Source organism: Nannobrachium achirus, assembly GCF_963921795.1.
Source record: "Nannobrachium achirus genome assembly, chromosome: 10".
Taxonomy (NCBI): Eukaryota; Metazoa; Chordata; class Actinopteri; order Myctophiformes; family Myctophidae; genus Nannobrachium; species Nannobrachium achirus.
The window spans coordinates 30,190,617-30,207,221 of NC_137819.1; the positions used below are offsets into that span (position 1 = coordinate 30,190,617).

Genomic DNA, 16,605 nt, shown 5'->3' on the forward strand with positions numbered 1-16,605 from the left:
GGGCACTGGCACACTTGCTCACTTTCTCTCTCTGTCTCTATTTTTTTTTTCATGGACGGAGAAGGAAGTTGAAAAACCACTAAGGATCATTTCGAGCCGGCTTTTCTAGAAAAGGAGTGGTCACATTAAGGCGCTGTCCTGTCTCAAATGTTATAAGTGTTTTGAGAGTATGTTTAAACACCAGTTTGAGCTCATCCTAATGTAGTCAGACTGATGACAGCGGACCAAATGCCAGATACCGCCAGTTATTTTGTGCCTTCTTTGAACCACTTTCTTTTTTTTCCATGGAGGTCTTTGCCCTCATGGTCACAGCTCACAGTTCCTGTGGCATTTCTTCTCTTTTTAATCAAACTAAGGATAAAGACAAGTCAAGTGAGTGCATCTCCAGATCTGCAGGGAGTATAAAAGCAGCTTTCAATGCATTGTGTAGAAAATAAATGGGATGAACATGCTGAATGGTGAGACCAGAAGATGCTGTCTCTTGAAAATGTCCCTGGTCATTTTCACCAGGTCTAGGATGCTGTTTCTGTATCCATGTCCCAACTAATCTCTCAATAAATTAAAAATACAATTACAAAAGAAAAATGTCTTTGGTTCTTTTTTGGTCAGTTGTGAATGTGTTGCATTTTAGGAAAAATACACCCTAGACCTGCATATACAGTAGCTGCATGCTAAAACCCTTGGGGCCACTGCAGTACTATAATTCAAGGTCAGTCCAGACAAGGCAATTATCTTCTCATTGACCTAGCAAATAACTCCTGATCCCAGCTGAGCCAGGTCAAGCTTTCACTTGACACCATTTTCTTAGTTCATGTACTCAGCTCAGCTGGAATCAGGTTGGTCATCGAATCCCATCTTCCACGGTCTGCCCTGAGGTAACTGTTCTTTTCTTATCTAATCTACTGCCTTTAGTTGCGCACAGAGAATAGCCAATCTACAAGCCTATGGATCGGCTATTTTCGCTGTGACGCGTCATGACTCATGAGCTTGTAGATCTGCTATTTTCTGTGTGCGACACCTGCATAAACTGCATAACTCAGGCTTAACACTTGGTGTTCCTTTTCTCTAGTCCAGTGGTTCAAACATTTTCATGTGAAAGATCTCCAAACTGATACATAATACATATTAAGTTGCAGACCCCCATTTGAACCTCCCAGATCACAGTTGAGGTCTGAATTAGTCTTCCAGTTAAGTAATAGAAACTTAGTATAATTTTGCTGGTGACCCCTTGGAACTCCCTCAAGGACCCTGGGGGTACCTGGACCTCTCTTTGAGAACCACTGCTTTAATCCATCCCAGTTTTCATCTATATAACAACTAACTTAGTTATTTTCATTATTATTTACACATTTTAAGCATGCATCCCAAGAATGAAGAGAATAATCAAAATAGTGATATGCAATATACAAACAATATCACACCCACAATAAATAAATAAATAAATAATAATAAGAGTTTTTTTTGGGGGGGTGATATTGGGTTAGGGTTAACTAACCCAGGTCTCCCACATCTGAGACCAATTTTCAACAGTTCTTAAGGGAATCCTTCTGGGGAGATTTTGAGGTATGACCTTCAGACAGCACCACTTGTCAACCAATAAGGTATCCTACCCAGAATCGGTGTCTACATTTCTCATTGGGAGAGCAGGAAGACCACCCCTTCCAACCACTGCAGAAGTGAGTTATATTGTTGCGACCGTAGGGAACAACACCGTAGGGAGCGTATCAAAACCTCAGTCAGTCAGTCAGTCAGTCACGCATCATGTCACGCTCCATATATGGCCATCCTTGTCCCTTTTATGCCCATATATGGTGATCCCTGATGTCATCAATATTAAGCCCATGTCACACTCCATATTTATGGCCGTCCTTGTCCCTTTTATGCCCATATATGGAGATCCCTGATGTCATCAATATTAACACTGCCACAAGGCTTTTTCCTATTGTATTTACCAGATTTCGGTGGCGCCGGTTTGTGCGCGAGGCGGCTCCCGTTCACAGAATCTTTTCTTTTACGCGGAGAAGAAAAAAGTCAAACCTCGGTTCGAAGTGAAGCGGTGAATTTTTATTCTATGTGTTCTAGAGCTATGAAATCTGTGTTCTAGATCTATACATTATGTGTTCTAGATCTATACTTTCTATGTGCTTTAGTTCTATATTTTTATGAATTCTGAATGAATGAATGATTTTGTCTGGAGGGCCAAATTGTCATGTGAAGCTTGACCAATCGTCAATTCTGCATGCACAGGACATGTACGGGACAGACAAAGCCACTCCTTGAGAATCTATGGGAATCCTCAAAAAACATGTACGGGACAGACAAAGCCACTCCTTGGAAGCGGCTTTCACCGCTTAAAAGATACCAGGATGTATCCAACGCAATGGGCGCCCGAAGTCCCCGGATGTAGTTTTCCGCGAGGCATTATGGGAAATAGATTTTTTCACTCACTAGCGGCCGCCGCATCGGTTACCGTGGTAACCAGTTGACGCGGCGTCCCTGGTCATAATAACGGGGCCATGGCAGTGGATGTGTCAGCCCATATCTGGGAATGCCCATGTATGGACATATTGTGTTAGTCTCATGTGGTGTGTCCCTTTTATGCCCATGGAGATCCCTGATCTCATAAATATTAAGCCCATATCTGGGAATGCCCATATATGGACATATTGTGTCAGTCTCATGTTAGCCTCAGAAACTCCGACTTTTATTTTGGCGATAGGAAGAAAATAGTCTCATGTGGTCTCAGCGTGTTCTCTCCCTTATGGCGTCTTTTTTTAAAGATTTTTTTTGGACTTTTATTGGATAGGACAGTAGACTGACACGAAATGGGGGGAGAGACGGGGAGCGACATGCGGCAAAGGTCGTCCGGATCGGGAATCGAACTGGCGGCGCTGTCAGGCATCAATGCCTATGTGGTATGCGCCTGGACCAGTAGGCCAGCTCTTAGGGTGTCTTATTGGTAAAAGACAAAGTAAATAACGTGTTATTCATTAAAATAAAGTCCTGGATATAGGGTGCAGTAAAGTGATAATTGTCTTTGCTAAAATAAGTGATAAATACAAAATATTGCTTAGCTGATTTGTTTTTATATTAGAATAAATGTGCGTAGGGGGCACGGTGGCGCAGTGGTTAGCGCTTCGCCTCACAGCTAGAAGGTCCTGGGATCGATTTCCGCCGGGGGACGCTGTGGGCACTGGCGGCGTGTTCCTCCCTCCGCGTCATCAGCGCCCACACCCTAGGTGGGGTTGGCGATAGGGCATTTCTGTGTGGAGTTTGCATGTTCTCCCCGTGTCTCCTAGGGTTGATACCCTCACAAAAACATGCACGTAATCCTGGTCTCAATAATGCCTCCCTCTGGCCAGCCGGGGCGCCTGATGGAGGGGAAAGAAACTGGTTGGAATAACGTGTTCCTTCCACGTGCTACGTCCAAACCAGGGAAATCTCCACTGTCAGGTGAAAAGAAGCAACTTGGACTCCTCATGCATAGAAGGAAGCATGAGGTCAGTCCGTTGTCTCCCCAGGCGCGGCAGAGGGAGAGCAGAGCCCAGGATTACATAGGCAATTGGCACTGGGTGAAAAAATGGGTTACAAAATTGTGGGATAAAAATTATAGAAAAAAAAAAGAATAAATGTACGTGACTGTAAAAACGAAACAGAAGTGGGGAGGAGGCTTCATATCCACTTTATCGCTTCTCATACCGGATACGCATGATTAGAACTTCCGTCTCCCAAGCTGAGCATTTAAATTGGTTACAGGATACACAAAGTTTATCCAATCAGGAGAGAGAACTCATACAGATTATAAAATAGTGAGAAAGTGAAAGTGAAATTGATGACACAAAGAAGTAAGGAGACAAAATTGTAACTGGAATTCTAAAATAAAATTTAAGCTGATGAATGAATGGATCCTCTCTCCCGATTGGTTGAAATTGGCAACCCACCTGAAAATGCACTCCTAACAATGATTACCATCAGAATATCAGCTTTAACTTTTTAACAAAGACCTTTGTTTTAAGCAAGAAATATCACATTACCTTTAACTAAAACATTCCAGATTAGTATAAGTGTTCTCCTATAGCATAAGTGACTTCCTTTTTTCTTTTTAAGAAATCTATAATTTCCTAAATGCAGTGCATGGGTTGGTCACCATCCAATATTGATCTATACATGCATATATAGTTTTGGTAGATAGGAGATGTCTTTCAATCATTATAATAGGATCAACTGTTGATCATTATTGATCACTAATAATCAATAATAATAATGTTCAGGGCTGTCAGGGTTTTCTGATTCTCAGTGAAATGATGTGAACAGCACTGGTGGTTGTGTGTTGGTATAGGCCTAATGTAAATTAAACTCATCTCTGCTAGTACAACTGACATACAGTGAATGTTCCTCTAAATGTACTTGCCAGGGGCAAATAAGGATAAGGCAAGGAGAATGAAAGTCGACTTTCCCTTAAAGTGGTACACTGGGCAGTGTATGAGTAGTCCTATGTTAAATTTGGATCATGAGTGGAAGAGTTCTGGTCCTGTTTGAACCATAGTAGGCTACTTAACATAATGCTCTGGCATATGACCAAATTCTGGGATTATACACTACACCATTGATTGACACAGGAACTCACACAAGCTGACACAGATTTTTGATTAGTTGTATTTTATATAAGCTACTGTAGGCCTATATAAACCTAGGCTATAAGTTATTTAAAGAGAATTCAACCTAAAATAAACCATGGCATAAGGGAGTAAAGTTTCATTCTCTAGCTTATAGGCCTATCAGCTGATTATTATAATATGACGGAAATTCAATTATTGCCTCAAAAAGTAGATTTCAAGGGAAAAGAACAACGTCACTTAGAAACGTCATAACCTACATCAGCCTGCAAAGTAGGTTATTCATTTACAAAATATATAGGCTATAAATGGCTAAAGGGCAAGGCTATAGGCCTATGGGCTCTTACAAAGGATGTGTAGCCTAATAAATGAAACAAAAAAATATTAAAAGGCGCTTCATATAATAGAACCACATCAACGTAGCCTATTATACACTGCATCAATCTAAAAGCGTAACTTATAATGACCTACCGGATTCTTGTTAACAACATTTCGGCGGATGAGCGATCAATCTAATACTTGATGATAAAAGTTACTGTTCGGACGGTGAGCAGTCTGTTCGGCTCCAGAGAACTTGGTGCAGTGCGTAGGCAGCAGCGGCCACTGCGACGCTCACCAGCGGCTATCCAGGCTGAGAGAGGTAGGCGACACTATGGAGCTCCGCTCTGCGCAGGTATGGCACTTGCGCCCGGCCGACTCCAAAGGATGCAGAGAAAAGAGGGAGTTCGGGGTAAAAGTGAAGCCCAAGTATGAAACCCCGAACTGCCCACTTTTTCACTCAATCATGGATGGAGAGGGTGTATGCCTATCAAAGGGGACGGGGAGGGATGACATCTCGAGTAACTGATGTCATAGGCTATTAAGCGAACGCTGAATTCATGAGGTGGCCAATATAGTGTTTTGCTGCAGGAAAAAATGAGAAAGGCACTGACGCGTTCCTGAATGAGCCAGCCTTGAGACTGGTTCTGCCATTTGACTCAGTGCAGCGCAGCACAATTGAGGCTGAGATGCTATCTGGTATATGGCTACTACTGCAGCAGCAGCACCACCACCAGTCAACAGCAAGGACACTGGACAAAGGCACAATTAGGCCTAAAGTTGTTATAGTTTTTAAACGATTTATTAATCTACGGCCAGGTCTGAATATACTGCTCCAGATTACTTTGCAGCATCTTTCAAAATAACAAACCCTATGTAAGAAACCAACCCATATGTGTGAGAGATAGCATTCATGTCCTGCAACATGTTCACAGGAAAATGTGTTATTTATTAAAAACCTTTCACAAAAACTTTGCATTGTTTTCTTTGCATCGTGCAGTGGACCTGTGGACAACCTGCTGCAACAGCTATGATTGAGTAGCATCATGAACACTGAACAGCTACCTGTAGGCCTAGGCTCGAACCCCATATTTGTTCAGTCATAAGTAGGCTACATGCGCATAGAAGTGCCAGTTTAATGCCTAAAGTACTGTTATTATGTACTATGTATTATGTCCAAAAAAAATCCTACATTTCCTACATACTAAAGATGTAGCAAAAATAATTTAGGCTATACCACAAAATCTGTGAGCATCACAAAGTAACCTACTGTATATTGTACCACCTACACCACAATGGAGAGAGAATGTACTGGTAACTACAAATTAACACTGTCATGGGCAGACAATTTCAACTCACAGTTAAATTGTGATGAAAACTGGGATTGCGGGGGCTGTCACAATCACAAGAGTAATTGATTCTCAGTGGAACATTGTGAACAGCACTGCTGGTTTTGTGCTGGATAAACTCTTTGCTCTTTCTACAACACAAGTGAATGTTTCTCCTTTCCAGGGCCAAATAAGGATAACACAAGGAGGATGAAAGTCACCTTTCCGTAAGTGGTACACTGCAATGTACGGGTAGTCATCATATTGTATGTTAAATTTGGATCATGAGCATCACAGATTAGCCTAGTACCACATAGCCTAGTAAACTGACTCCTACCTCGTTCGCAGAGTCGGGTTTATGAGGCATAAGTACCACACACTAAATAGAATAATAGGGAAAAGGTACTAATAAAGTTTTACATTTTGTTGTCAATATTGCCAGACAAGTGGAGTAACATTGGTCTACTGTTAGTGATATCTTCTGTAGATCCCAGAATTAAATTGTTGTGCCCTATCTGAACTGAAAGCTTACATCTTGGCTAAGAATTTGTTTATAGTCTGCACTGGATTGTCATGGTAGCATTAATTTACAAAAAAAAAAAAAAAAAAAAAAAATGCCTTTAGCACATGATTAGACAGCTTGATATACGTATATTTGGAATATTATGTCTACATTTGATCAGAAATAATTCTGGTAACATTTGGTAGTAATAACAGACACTATACAAATATAAAGTTCAATGGATACTTCTGCTGCCAAGGGGCTGTTACCTCCGCTTAATGTTGGATTCCCAAACGTTTCCATGCCAAGGACCCTCAAATAGCAGCCTCTGGCTATGCCCCTATTTTGCAGGCCCTGTGTAGGCAACCCGGCCTGGTGACCATCTTTCCTTTCCAATTGGACCCCCTGGCGCCCCCCACTTTGAACTGTACTCGCGTCCGCTATAGGGAGAGTGAATGGCACTTTGTAGTGATCGTCTGCCGCCTTGGCAGAACTTGTGAGGTGGTGGACACCTGAGGAATTTAACATCAAGACACTGGCCTACTGTCTGGGCAGACAACTACAGCTCACCTAGACATATGGATGATGGAGATGATGATGCAGTGTAATGGCAAAGCATATCAAAGACAGTCTGCCTACCATCTTTCTCCGTTCTGCCTCTTTGTTGCTATGGGGAATATACTGCAACTTTGTTGATGTATTCGGTAGACGATTAACAATTTCATTATTTAGCAGATGCTCTTGTCCAGAGTGACGTACAAAGTGCATGCAAGAGTAAATAGCATAAACTCTAGTCAACAAATGACATTATTAGCCTTTGTGGACAAATTGCAGCAGTGCTCACTCCGCATGGTATCAAACACGACACATGTGCATATCTCCTTATATGGGCCATTCTGTCCGTGACATCAGCTGTGGTGATGTCGGTCTCTGCGTACTTTCTATGACGTTAGTCTCGTGCGACGTCAGTCTCGTGCTCATATGCGGACACTCATATACAGACATACACACAAAGCCAGACGTAGGAGTGGTTAGCACCGCTCAAAAGGAATGAGGAGTGCTGAAGGATGAGGTAGAGTCAAAAGAGGTGAGTTTCCAGACTGCGGTGGACGATTGGGAGTGAGTCTGCGGTCCTGACTGAGGGAAGAGGTTATCCCACAGCTTGGGAGCCAGGAGGGAGAATAGTTTGGCCAGGGTGTTGTAGGGAAGGGAGGCACAGCCCTCCTGTGTTGGCTGTGGGAAGAGGGATAGGGGTGGAACATATCCTGAAGGTAGCGGGACGGGATGCCATGCCCTTGATTGATTGCCTTGTAGGTCATCACCAGTGTTTTGAATTGGACAGCAACCGGAAGCCCGCGAAATGAACAAAGAAGGTGGGAGACATGTGAAAATGTAGGGGGGTTGGAGACTATGTGTGCCACAGCATTTTGATTCAGATGTAGGAGTTTGAGTGATGATGCACAGCAGGAATGGAGATGTCTGAGGCTTGGGTAAGGAGCAGGGAGAGGAAGGGTCTGATCCTCTGAATGTTGTACACTGTGTAAAGGATCACTGAAATGTGTGCCTTAAGGACAGCTCAGGAACACCCCCAGGTTCTTGGCAGAGGACTGAATCTTAGCACACTAGAAAGAGGAATTAGCAGTGGATAATGAGAGACAGAAGGCAGAGAGGAGTGAATGAAAGTGGATGAAGGTTAATGAAAGTGGGAGAGGTAATCTGATTGGAGATTTGGGACTAGCTTGCTACTACCTTTTTCTCTCCTTCTACCACTAACTTGTGACTAGTTGCAGATACCTCTTAAACCTTTCTACAGTTTGACAATAAGGATAGTGATGATGAATTTATGGTAAGCCTGATGATGTAGGCTTACCATAAATGCCTCTCAGTGGAAACAGGGCTGACTGCGAGAGTGAAAGGTTTCCATGCCATTCCTCTAATGTGCAACATGGTAGTAGGTGAGTATTAACCTACAATCATCAATTTATGGAACTGTTAAACAACATAACATAAAATGATAAAACAATGTTGTTTTTTCCATCACAGATCATATTTAGCACAAATACACCCTTGGCTGCAGTCTATGGCTACAGTTCCTGCAAACTTAAAACTATAATTACACACCATCATTATACTGCAACTGAGCTTCAGTCTACAAGTTACTTGAGAGTAGAGAGTGGACGTTCTAAACGTTTGATGTCTAAATGTTTTCCTGGCAGAAATTCAAGGGAGCAATAGATCTTCGTTTTATGTCAATGAGAAAGTAATAGTTCAGTTTAATATGTCCAAACATGAAAGGTTTGTTCACATTTTCGGGGGATTTTGAAAACTATATATTTTTGGAAACTTCAGAGTATAACAAATCAGAAAATCCATGATTCCATTTGCAAAATCCGTAGGGGAATTTTTGGCAGCTGCTGAAAGTTTGTCTCATTCACTTATTATACACTATACTATAAAGGAAAAAAAGACCCCCCCATGCTATAAGTAGCATGTGAGGGGCGAAACTAGGGTTTTTTAATGATTCTGAATCCAATGCAAGCATTTGTTTTGCATGAAAAACATTCCTTGGGCTAAAAACGGATGATTAGTCATCACTTTTCAGAGTTTCGTGGGGGCTGTTTTTAGCCCAAGGAATGTTTTTCATGCAAAACAAATGAAAAATGTAACTAAATTACACAAGCGACTTGACTATAATGGTATTTATCAAGCACCTTATTGAGCCATGATGGGAGAGATTAATACTTAAGTTAAAAGGGTATTTCACTCAAACACAACTGGGGATATGTTATTGTCAACTCAGGATTTTGTGTGCACACCTCATACAGTGTTGCTTGATTCAATATGTACTGTAGGTATTTGAAATTCATTTGTGTTATTCTTCTGGGGTGCACACAAAAGCCAGAGTAGAAGTTAAAATGGTTCCAGGAGTGTTTCAAGGTGAAATACAATTGTTTTGTAATTGAAATATAATTGTTTCGTTATCAATCAAGAAAAACTGATCCAATATTTATATTCTGCGATTACAGGGGATCGCCATCCTGCATCTACAGGTGGGATTAATTAGCTACCAAGAATGGGCATCATGAACTCATCAACTAAACTAGAGACCAGTGCATGCTGTGTTTATGTGCGGTCTCATCTACTCTGCTTGAATCACCTTCTGTGGTATCACTTAACTGGGTTGCCAGCATCCCCCACGATTTGCCATGAAACAATAATTACAAGATCGGGTTATTCTCAAAGGTCACTTAGGTCTACCCGTCTCAAAGTTAAGCTGAGACTCATTTAAATCTTTACTGTGTTGGTGGAGAAGAGAGACAAATAAATCAGTAAGTAAAAGCAAGACGCCACAATATATCTTGAGATAAATCCCCTAGCAACCAGGTGTGACTCCTCAACCAAACTTTCCACCTCACAAACGTAATCCCATCCTGGAATCCACAATACACGCAACGGTGGGAAAGACAACCAGCGATTGAATCACTTTTCCTCCCTTTAAAAGAAACCTCACAAACCCAGTTTCCACTGACTGGCTCCTTTTTTCTCCTCATGGGATGTGTGGCAGAGGAAAACTGGGAAAGAGCTACCAGTCTGGGAAAGTAGCTCTGCACTCTCTCTTCCAGTAAGACGCAGCCAGCTCAGCCAAGCCATTGGTTTACCATACTCTCAGCATGATATTATTACACTGACCAAAAATTAGGATATGTATGGCCAGAATGAAATCATGACGCAATTTTAATAGCTGTGACACACCATTTCTTTTGTGTCACCATCTGGCTTGAAAGCTAGCGGCAGCCGGAGACTTAGAAAGAGGTAACATTAGACTGGGTAAATCAATAGCAGTGGTGAACCATTGAGCAAAAAACCTGGTTACAGACTTAATATGCATTACGGGTGATTTATACTTAGTTGTGCATGGGTGTCGCACACCGAGAATAGCAGATCTACAAGCTCAAACATGTCACACTGTGACACCTTGTATTGTAGATCTGCTATTTTCGTTGTGTGACACACAGCATGCAACCAAGTATAACTCAGATAGCTCTCCGTCTCTTCTATCTCACTAACATAAAATTGGGGTGAGAGCTTAGCAGCCTTACAGAAAAGTATGGCATGGCATCTTGGGGAGGATGAATGCTAAGACAAATTAGCTACAGTATTTTAAGTGACTGATGCTGGCACTGAATAAGGAACACACACATAGTAATCTAACCAAAATGGAAGTTAATGGCTAACATAAAAAGAGATACTTTATAAAATAAACAGTTAGGGAGTGGCAAAGAACTGATGACTTGGTGGAAAATACTTATGTGGTATGGTGGAGGTGGCCACATAAGCAAATATGCATATTATCTAGGTTGCCTGAAAAATAGTAGTAAATATATATTAGACCATGTATCCAGGTCAGTACATATGCATTCAGGTAAAATCTCAGTTTTGGGGGATTGAATTAATGACTCCATCCTCTCCCACTCATTGACCATAAAAGCCACCACTGTGTGAGTATCCAGGGCAATGCTGAAATAAAGCATTCCAGTTCAGCAATCCTTCCCTTTGTGAACAAAGGTTACATTTACATGACCAGATGTTATTAAAGTCTATTAGTTCAATTGATTCTTCTTGTAGAGAATACATAGCTTGTTTTGTTTGATGTCATTTCATACAATAGAGGCCACACATTCATAGAGAGGACACGTTGGTTTCTGCATTTCCACAGTACATTAAGTCAAATAAGGATACTGTGAGAACTACTGAAACTATACCCAGTCCGAGTTGCCTTGCACCAAAGCATTTCCTTCTGGATCATCTCCATTACTTGGTACGCAGACCTTCCCCCAGACGAATTGGATAGAGAGACTCCTCTTTGACATCTACAGTGGGTGAGGGCATTATGCCTGGGCTACTGTAGACTAATCAATCTATTTTAAGATCATAAATCATCAAACTGGCAGCGATCCTTTGGCAATACAAGGAATAATGTACGTTCTGGCCCATATATCCCATCTGTTTCACAAGACCAGACGGTACACAAAGTTTTGTTTCTGGCACACAATTGACCATGTTCTCTAAAACCTAAACGTCAGCGTGTCTACTGTCTACCAAATTTAGAGCTTTACCAACATGTTGGCCCCAGTCATAAGCTCGCCATCTCAGTTGAGGGCTGCTTTTAAAAGCTTCAGTTAGCTGCTGAAAGTGCTGACTCAATGCCTTAAATGAAGTCCTCATTGCTCAAGGGATGCTATTCACGTGTTTGAATGGTAGGATAACTAATGGAACTTCCTTTATACACTCTGAAATATTAGTTCAAAGTTCTAAAAGATCAGTAAGTTACAACACATTTGACAACTTTTATAGACCAAGGTCAAAAACAAAATCTCAATCTGAGGTTTTCTTGAATTATCTGGACAAAGAATTTGATACACAAAAGTATCTTAAGGACAGCACAAAAACCAAATACTAAACTTCTGATGTTTATTTATAATGGAAAACATATATAATAATAAATGGGGGTGGGAGTGGTGATCCCATTTTAAACACTGTTGGCATGTTTGAGTCTCCGTCTCACATACTGTATATTACAATACCAGAGATTTCTCCCTCGGATGTTACAGCAGCATTTTAGAGAGATTGCATTCCTTTCAGAGTTGATAATAGGATGGTGAAAGAATGGGACACTTGGGATTTTATATAATAATTGTCTCTGAGGGTCTCTTCTCAATACCAGTATGTTCGCCGATGCCTCCTGGGCTCCTGGATGTTCAGTTTCTCCATCACCTCCTCCTCTAGGGTTTTCAATGATGGATCGTATGTCTTCTCTAGAGCGTCCTCTGGATTGGTATCTTTAGGACCATCTGTGGTGGCACAATCATAATGTTAAGTTTAATCACATTTGAAAAAGGAAACGGTATGTCTGTTACTTGACCTGTTGAACTCCTAGACAAGAGAAAGGTATTCAACACGACTTTGTTGAAAGGTTGTATCTATACTAGCTGACCACTGTTTCAGATTCCCTGGGGCCGATTCTGGATATACCAAACATTATGCTTATTATTAGAGCAGTTCCGGCCCTTGATTATGTTTGTTTTTAACCCATTAAAACGGTTCCTGTAACGCATCTGTGTCGAGTGTCGTGTTAGGTGCCCTACACACTACAGGCGGTTGCCGTCGGGGCTGCCGCTAGGATCAGCGGTGGCCGCACCGCGGTGAAACACAAACACACTCGTTCAGTGAGTAAACGCCGCGCGGTATTTCACAAGATGAACACAATCCATCTCTCACCGCCCGCGTACGCATGCACAAACGAGCACGCTCGCGGGGGATTTCACGGGGCCGCGCCCGCTCTCCTCGCCGCCCCAAAACTCCGCTGCGCGGCTGAAAAAGCCGCCCGCCTCCCATTGAAAATGAATTGCTAGGAGGCGGTGACCGCGGCTAGTGTGGAACCCCCTTTAGACTTGAACCGCTTTAAACATTATTTTATGCTTTAGCTATTAAAAAATTGCTATTTTTGAAACATCCAGAAAATGTTTGCAAGTCTTTGAATATTTTGACCCCATTCAACAAATGTCTTCTAAATCCTTCATAGGTTTTTGAAAAACGCATGTTTCCATGTAATGACTACGCGATCAGCTTACCCTTCCATTGTTGAGTGATAATGCCATCCCTGCGCTCAACGACAGGTTTGGGAACGATCCTCCCTGTCCTTAGAGATACCCGGACCTTTTCCCCCTCTTCTGTAAACCTCCACTCCAATTCAGTGGGCTTCCTGGAGAAATAAGATCAGTGTGTCAAAGAAAAGAAAATAATTCAGCCTGTGTAAAGACATTTTATTATAATAAGAGCTATTTAAGTTATTTATGTTTATTTAACTTTCAACATGAACAGGTTTAAAAAGGACTGTGCCATTGAAAGCACTTGCATTTGTATTAACTGAAATTGGCCATGGGCTCTTAATGTATTGCCTTTATTTAAAATTAATTTTATTTTTTACAACCTAAAACCTCAGTGCAAAATAATAAAGGCCAACTTCAACTTTCTAAGAAAACAACACCATTGTTTTTTACACTCTCAAGAGTTAAGGATCAATAAGGGTCCACCGGGACCACCTGGAACCCCCTCAAGGACCACTGGTGGTCCTCAGAGCACTGGTTGAGAACCACTGGTCTACACTGTACTTGAGGAACAAAGCCTCAAAGCTTCTTTTGCTTAGCATTGGAAAAACTGTACCTGTCTGTGGGGTCGATGATGGCAACGTCACGTAGTAGAAATGGGGCCTCACTGGCAATATAGGTCCCACGGTAATCACCGGATTTGCCGACAAATCTGTAATGCTGAGGCAGAAAATAATAGAGTTCAGTTTTCACTGATTATATCCTCAAAATTATACTATGGAGGTCTTAACAGTTCATCAAAGTCCAAGTTTACAGATATGTGCCAGAATGACTGGTGAGCCTCCCTGCCATGCTATCTGGCGCCCTCTGGTGGAGCTCAACAGTAAATACATGCTGCAGTGGTTCTGTCATAGCAACAGTCACTGCAGTGACTTAGAGAATGGTGCAAAACTAAAGGTTGTCATCCGTGAATCAAGCCGTTATTTAGCTATGATGGCACTTATATTGATGCGCCATGCACTTTGTAAGTTCGTACTCAAAATGATATGCATTCAATGCATTTTACAATGTTTATTCCAATTTGTTTCCTACTGACATGCAACGCTTTTAATGCACTGCTAATGCCAGGACTCAGGAGAACTGCAAATTCCAGATTCCAAATTCCAGCATTGCGCTGCAGCTTGTCAAGATGATTCATAAGTGCATTGTGATGTATTAAATACCAGACACAAGTAGATGAAACTGAAACCTTAAATAACACGATAAGAAAGATGACATTGGGAAAATGTAAGCAGGTGATCTTAAATGTACAATCTAAAAGAAAGGGGAAAAAAACAAAAGAAAAAAACAACAACAACACATTGTCTTTACTGTATTCAGGTTTATGTTACTTAAGTTGTATACAGTGCAGGTTACTTAGACTGGGTAGTGATATTTGGGGGTTGTGTTGCTGTGTTTTCTTACCGTATTCAGTCCTTCCAGGATAACCCAGTTTCTGTGCCGGAAGACTTGGGTCACCTTTCCCTGTTTTCCTTTGTCTTTCCCTGCTAGAATCTCAACCTGGGAAAAAGGGACACAATATTCATTATTATCATCATTAAGCGTCATCATGTGAGAGATTCAGAGATGTGCATTTCCATAATCTATTACTGTATCTATCCACTAGAAAGATCCTGCTGTGTGACAGTGACACACGTGACACCATACAATAACTTGTGACTCTATATTTTGAGAGATTTTTAAGTATTATTAACCTTATATTATATTATTATAAGTGTGACGATTAAAGTTGATAGGTTATCTTAAATGACATCCATGTGTAACTAACATTTTTTACAGTCATTTTACAGTGTTTATGCAGTACTCAAACTGAACTATTCAAGGTGATATCACACCCACAGCTGGTTTTATGTAAGACACCAACAACTTGTATAGATTGCGTGGCTCTAGTTATTGAGACATTGTATAAGTGATAATTATTATGAAGAGAGTAATCATTAAAGTTAGCTAAAATCTGAAATGACTGCAGATGCAGCACTGGAACTTGGATCAACCTACGACTGCCAAGCGGCTGAATTCATGCCAGGCAGTAAAAAGGATGTTTATTAATGACATTCCCTCCTTGCTTACCGTGTCTCCTCTGAGAACAGTCCAGTCTACAGACGCTATGGGCTCCACAAACACCTTCTTTCTCCTCGTCCCTGGAGGATTGCGTCTCTTTGCAGCTACAGTCCAGGGTCTACTGGTGCCAAAGCGGTAGTCTTTGGGGCAGGCAGCCTTGGCTGCCATCGATAAGAACGCCGTCAGCCTCATTCTCCTGGAGGGGTAGAATCCACAATAACATTAATATGAGGTTAACAGGGTAGTAGCTTAGCCTGGCAAGACTGCTGTCTGAACACAGCCCCAATGTGTCGCTTTCCCCGCTGCAGATCAGTTGAATGACCAGCTATACACAAGCTAGCTGAGTAATTAACCAACAAATGCAACAATTACCCAACTTCGTGAGATTTAAGTTAAATAACCATGTGAAATAACTCTCTTTCTTACTCCCTCTTGATGTCAATGTCACGGAAGCGTCACGCACATGCGTCAGTGCATCAACGTCACTACGTCAGCATGATGTCGCTACATCGCCACCTAGAGTTTTGGAAGACGTACGACGTACCTCCCCAGAACAGAGGAAAGCCTGGTGATGCAAGGTTAAGAACAGAGCAGTAGAGTGGAACCTTCATGGACAAAATTGTACCCTTTTTTTTACTCCACCATATTTCTAGGTGGGAATAAAATACACTATGAATTAACTATTTATTTAATACCTGGCTTAATAATAATAATAATAATAACAACACTTTATTTGTATAGCACCTTTCATGACATGAAATGCAGCTCAACGCGCTTTACAGAGCAGAAAATGAAGCTGCTTTAACAGAAGAAAATACACATGATTACAATAAAGCAGATAAAAAATAAAAACATAAAACATTGAAGAACATTTAAAACATTTTAGGAACAGTGCGTACTTCAATAGCAGCACAGGAATTTAAAAATTCAGCTAAAAGCAGGGGGGAGTCGGGGACAGACCTCTGACATTGGCATATAAGGAGTTCCCAAAGATACACCCTTTCACTCTATGAGCTACACCCAGATATGGAGTGTGAAGTCTAAACTCAATGTATCATCATGGCATCAAACAAATCAGTCAGCTTCATATATGGGCACAAAATGGGGCATGC

At 41.4% G+C, this 16,605-nt stretch overlaps 2 protein-coding genes across 2 annotated transcripts in view; both read right to left on the bottom strand.

Annotated features, from left to right (window-relative positions):
• Positions 1-2,504, bottom strand: part of LOC308292950 (brevican core protein-like) — a gene marked incomplete at both ends in the record, with an annotated part of 45,719 nt that extends 43,215 nt beyond the window's left edge. Inside the window, one exon of the mRNA XM_080735375.1 lies at positions 2,471-2,504. Coding sequence (XP_080591501.1) covers positions 2,471-2,504 — 34 coding nt within the window. The remainder of the gene's footprint in view (positions 1-2,470) is intronic.
• A 9,718-nt stretch (positions 2,505-12,222) lies between these two features.
• LOC308292249 (large ribosomal subunit protein uL24m-like) lies at positions 12,223-15,944 on the bottom strand. Its single transcript, XM_080734559.1, has 6 exons — positions 15,920-15,944; positions 15,503-15,689; positions 14,837-14,932; positions 13,989-14,092; positions 13,397-13,527; positions 12,223-12,616 (listed from the first exon to the last, which is right to left on the bottom strand). The coding sequence occupies exons 2-6, from the start codon at positions 15,683-15,685 to the stop codon at positions 12,480-12,482; spliced, it is 651 nt and encodes a 216-aa protein (XP_080590685.1). The 5' UTR covers positions 15,686-15,689; positions 15,920-15,944; the 3' UTR covers positions 12,223-12,479.
• Positions 15,945-16,605: the final 661 nt, after the last annotated feature.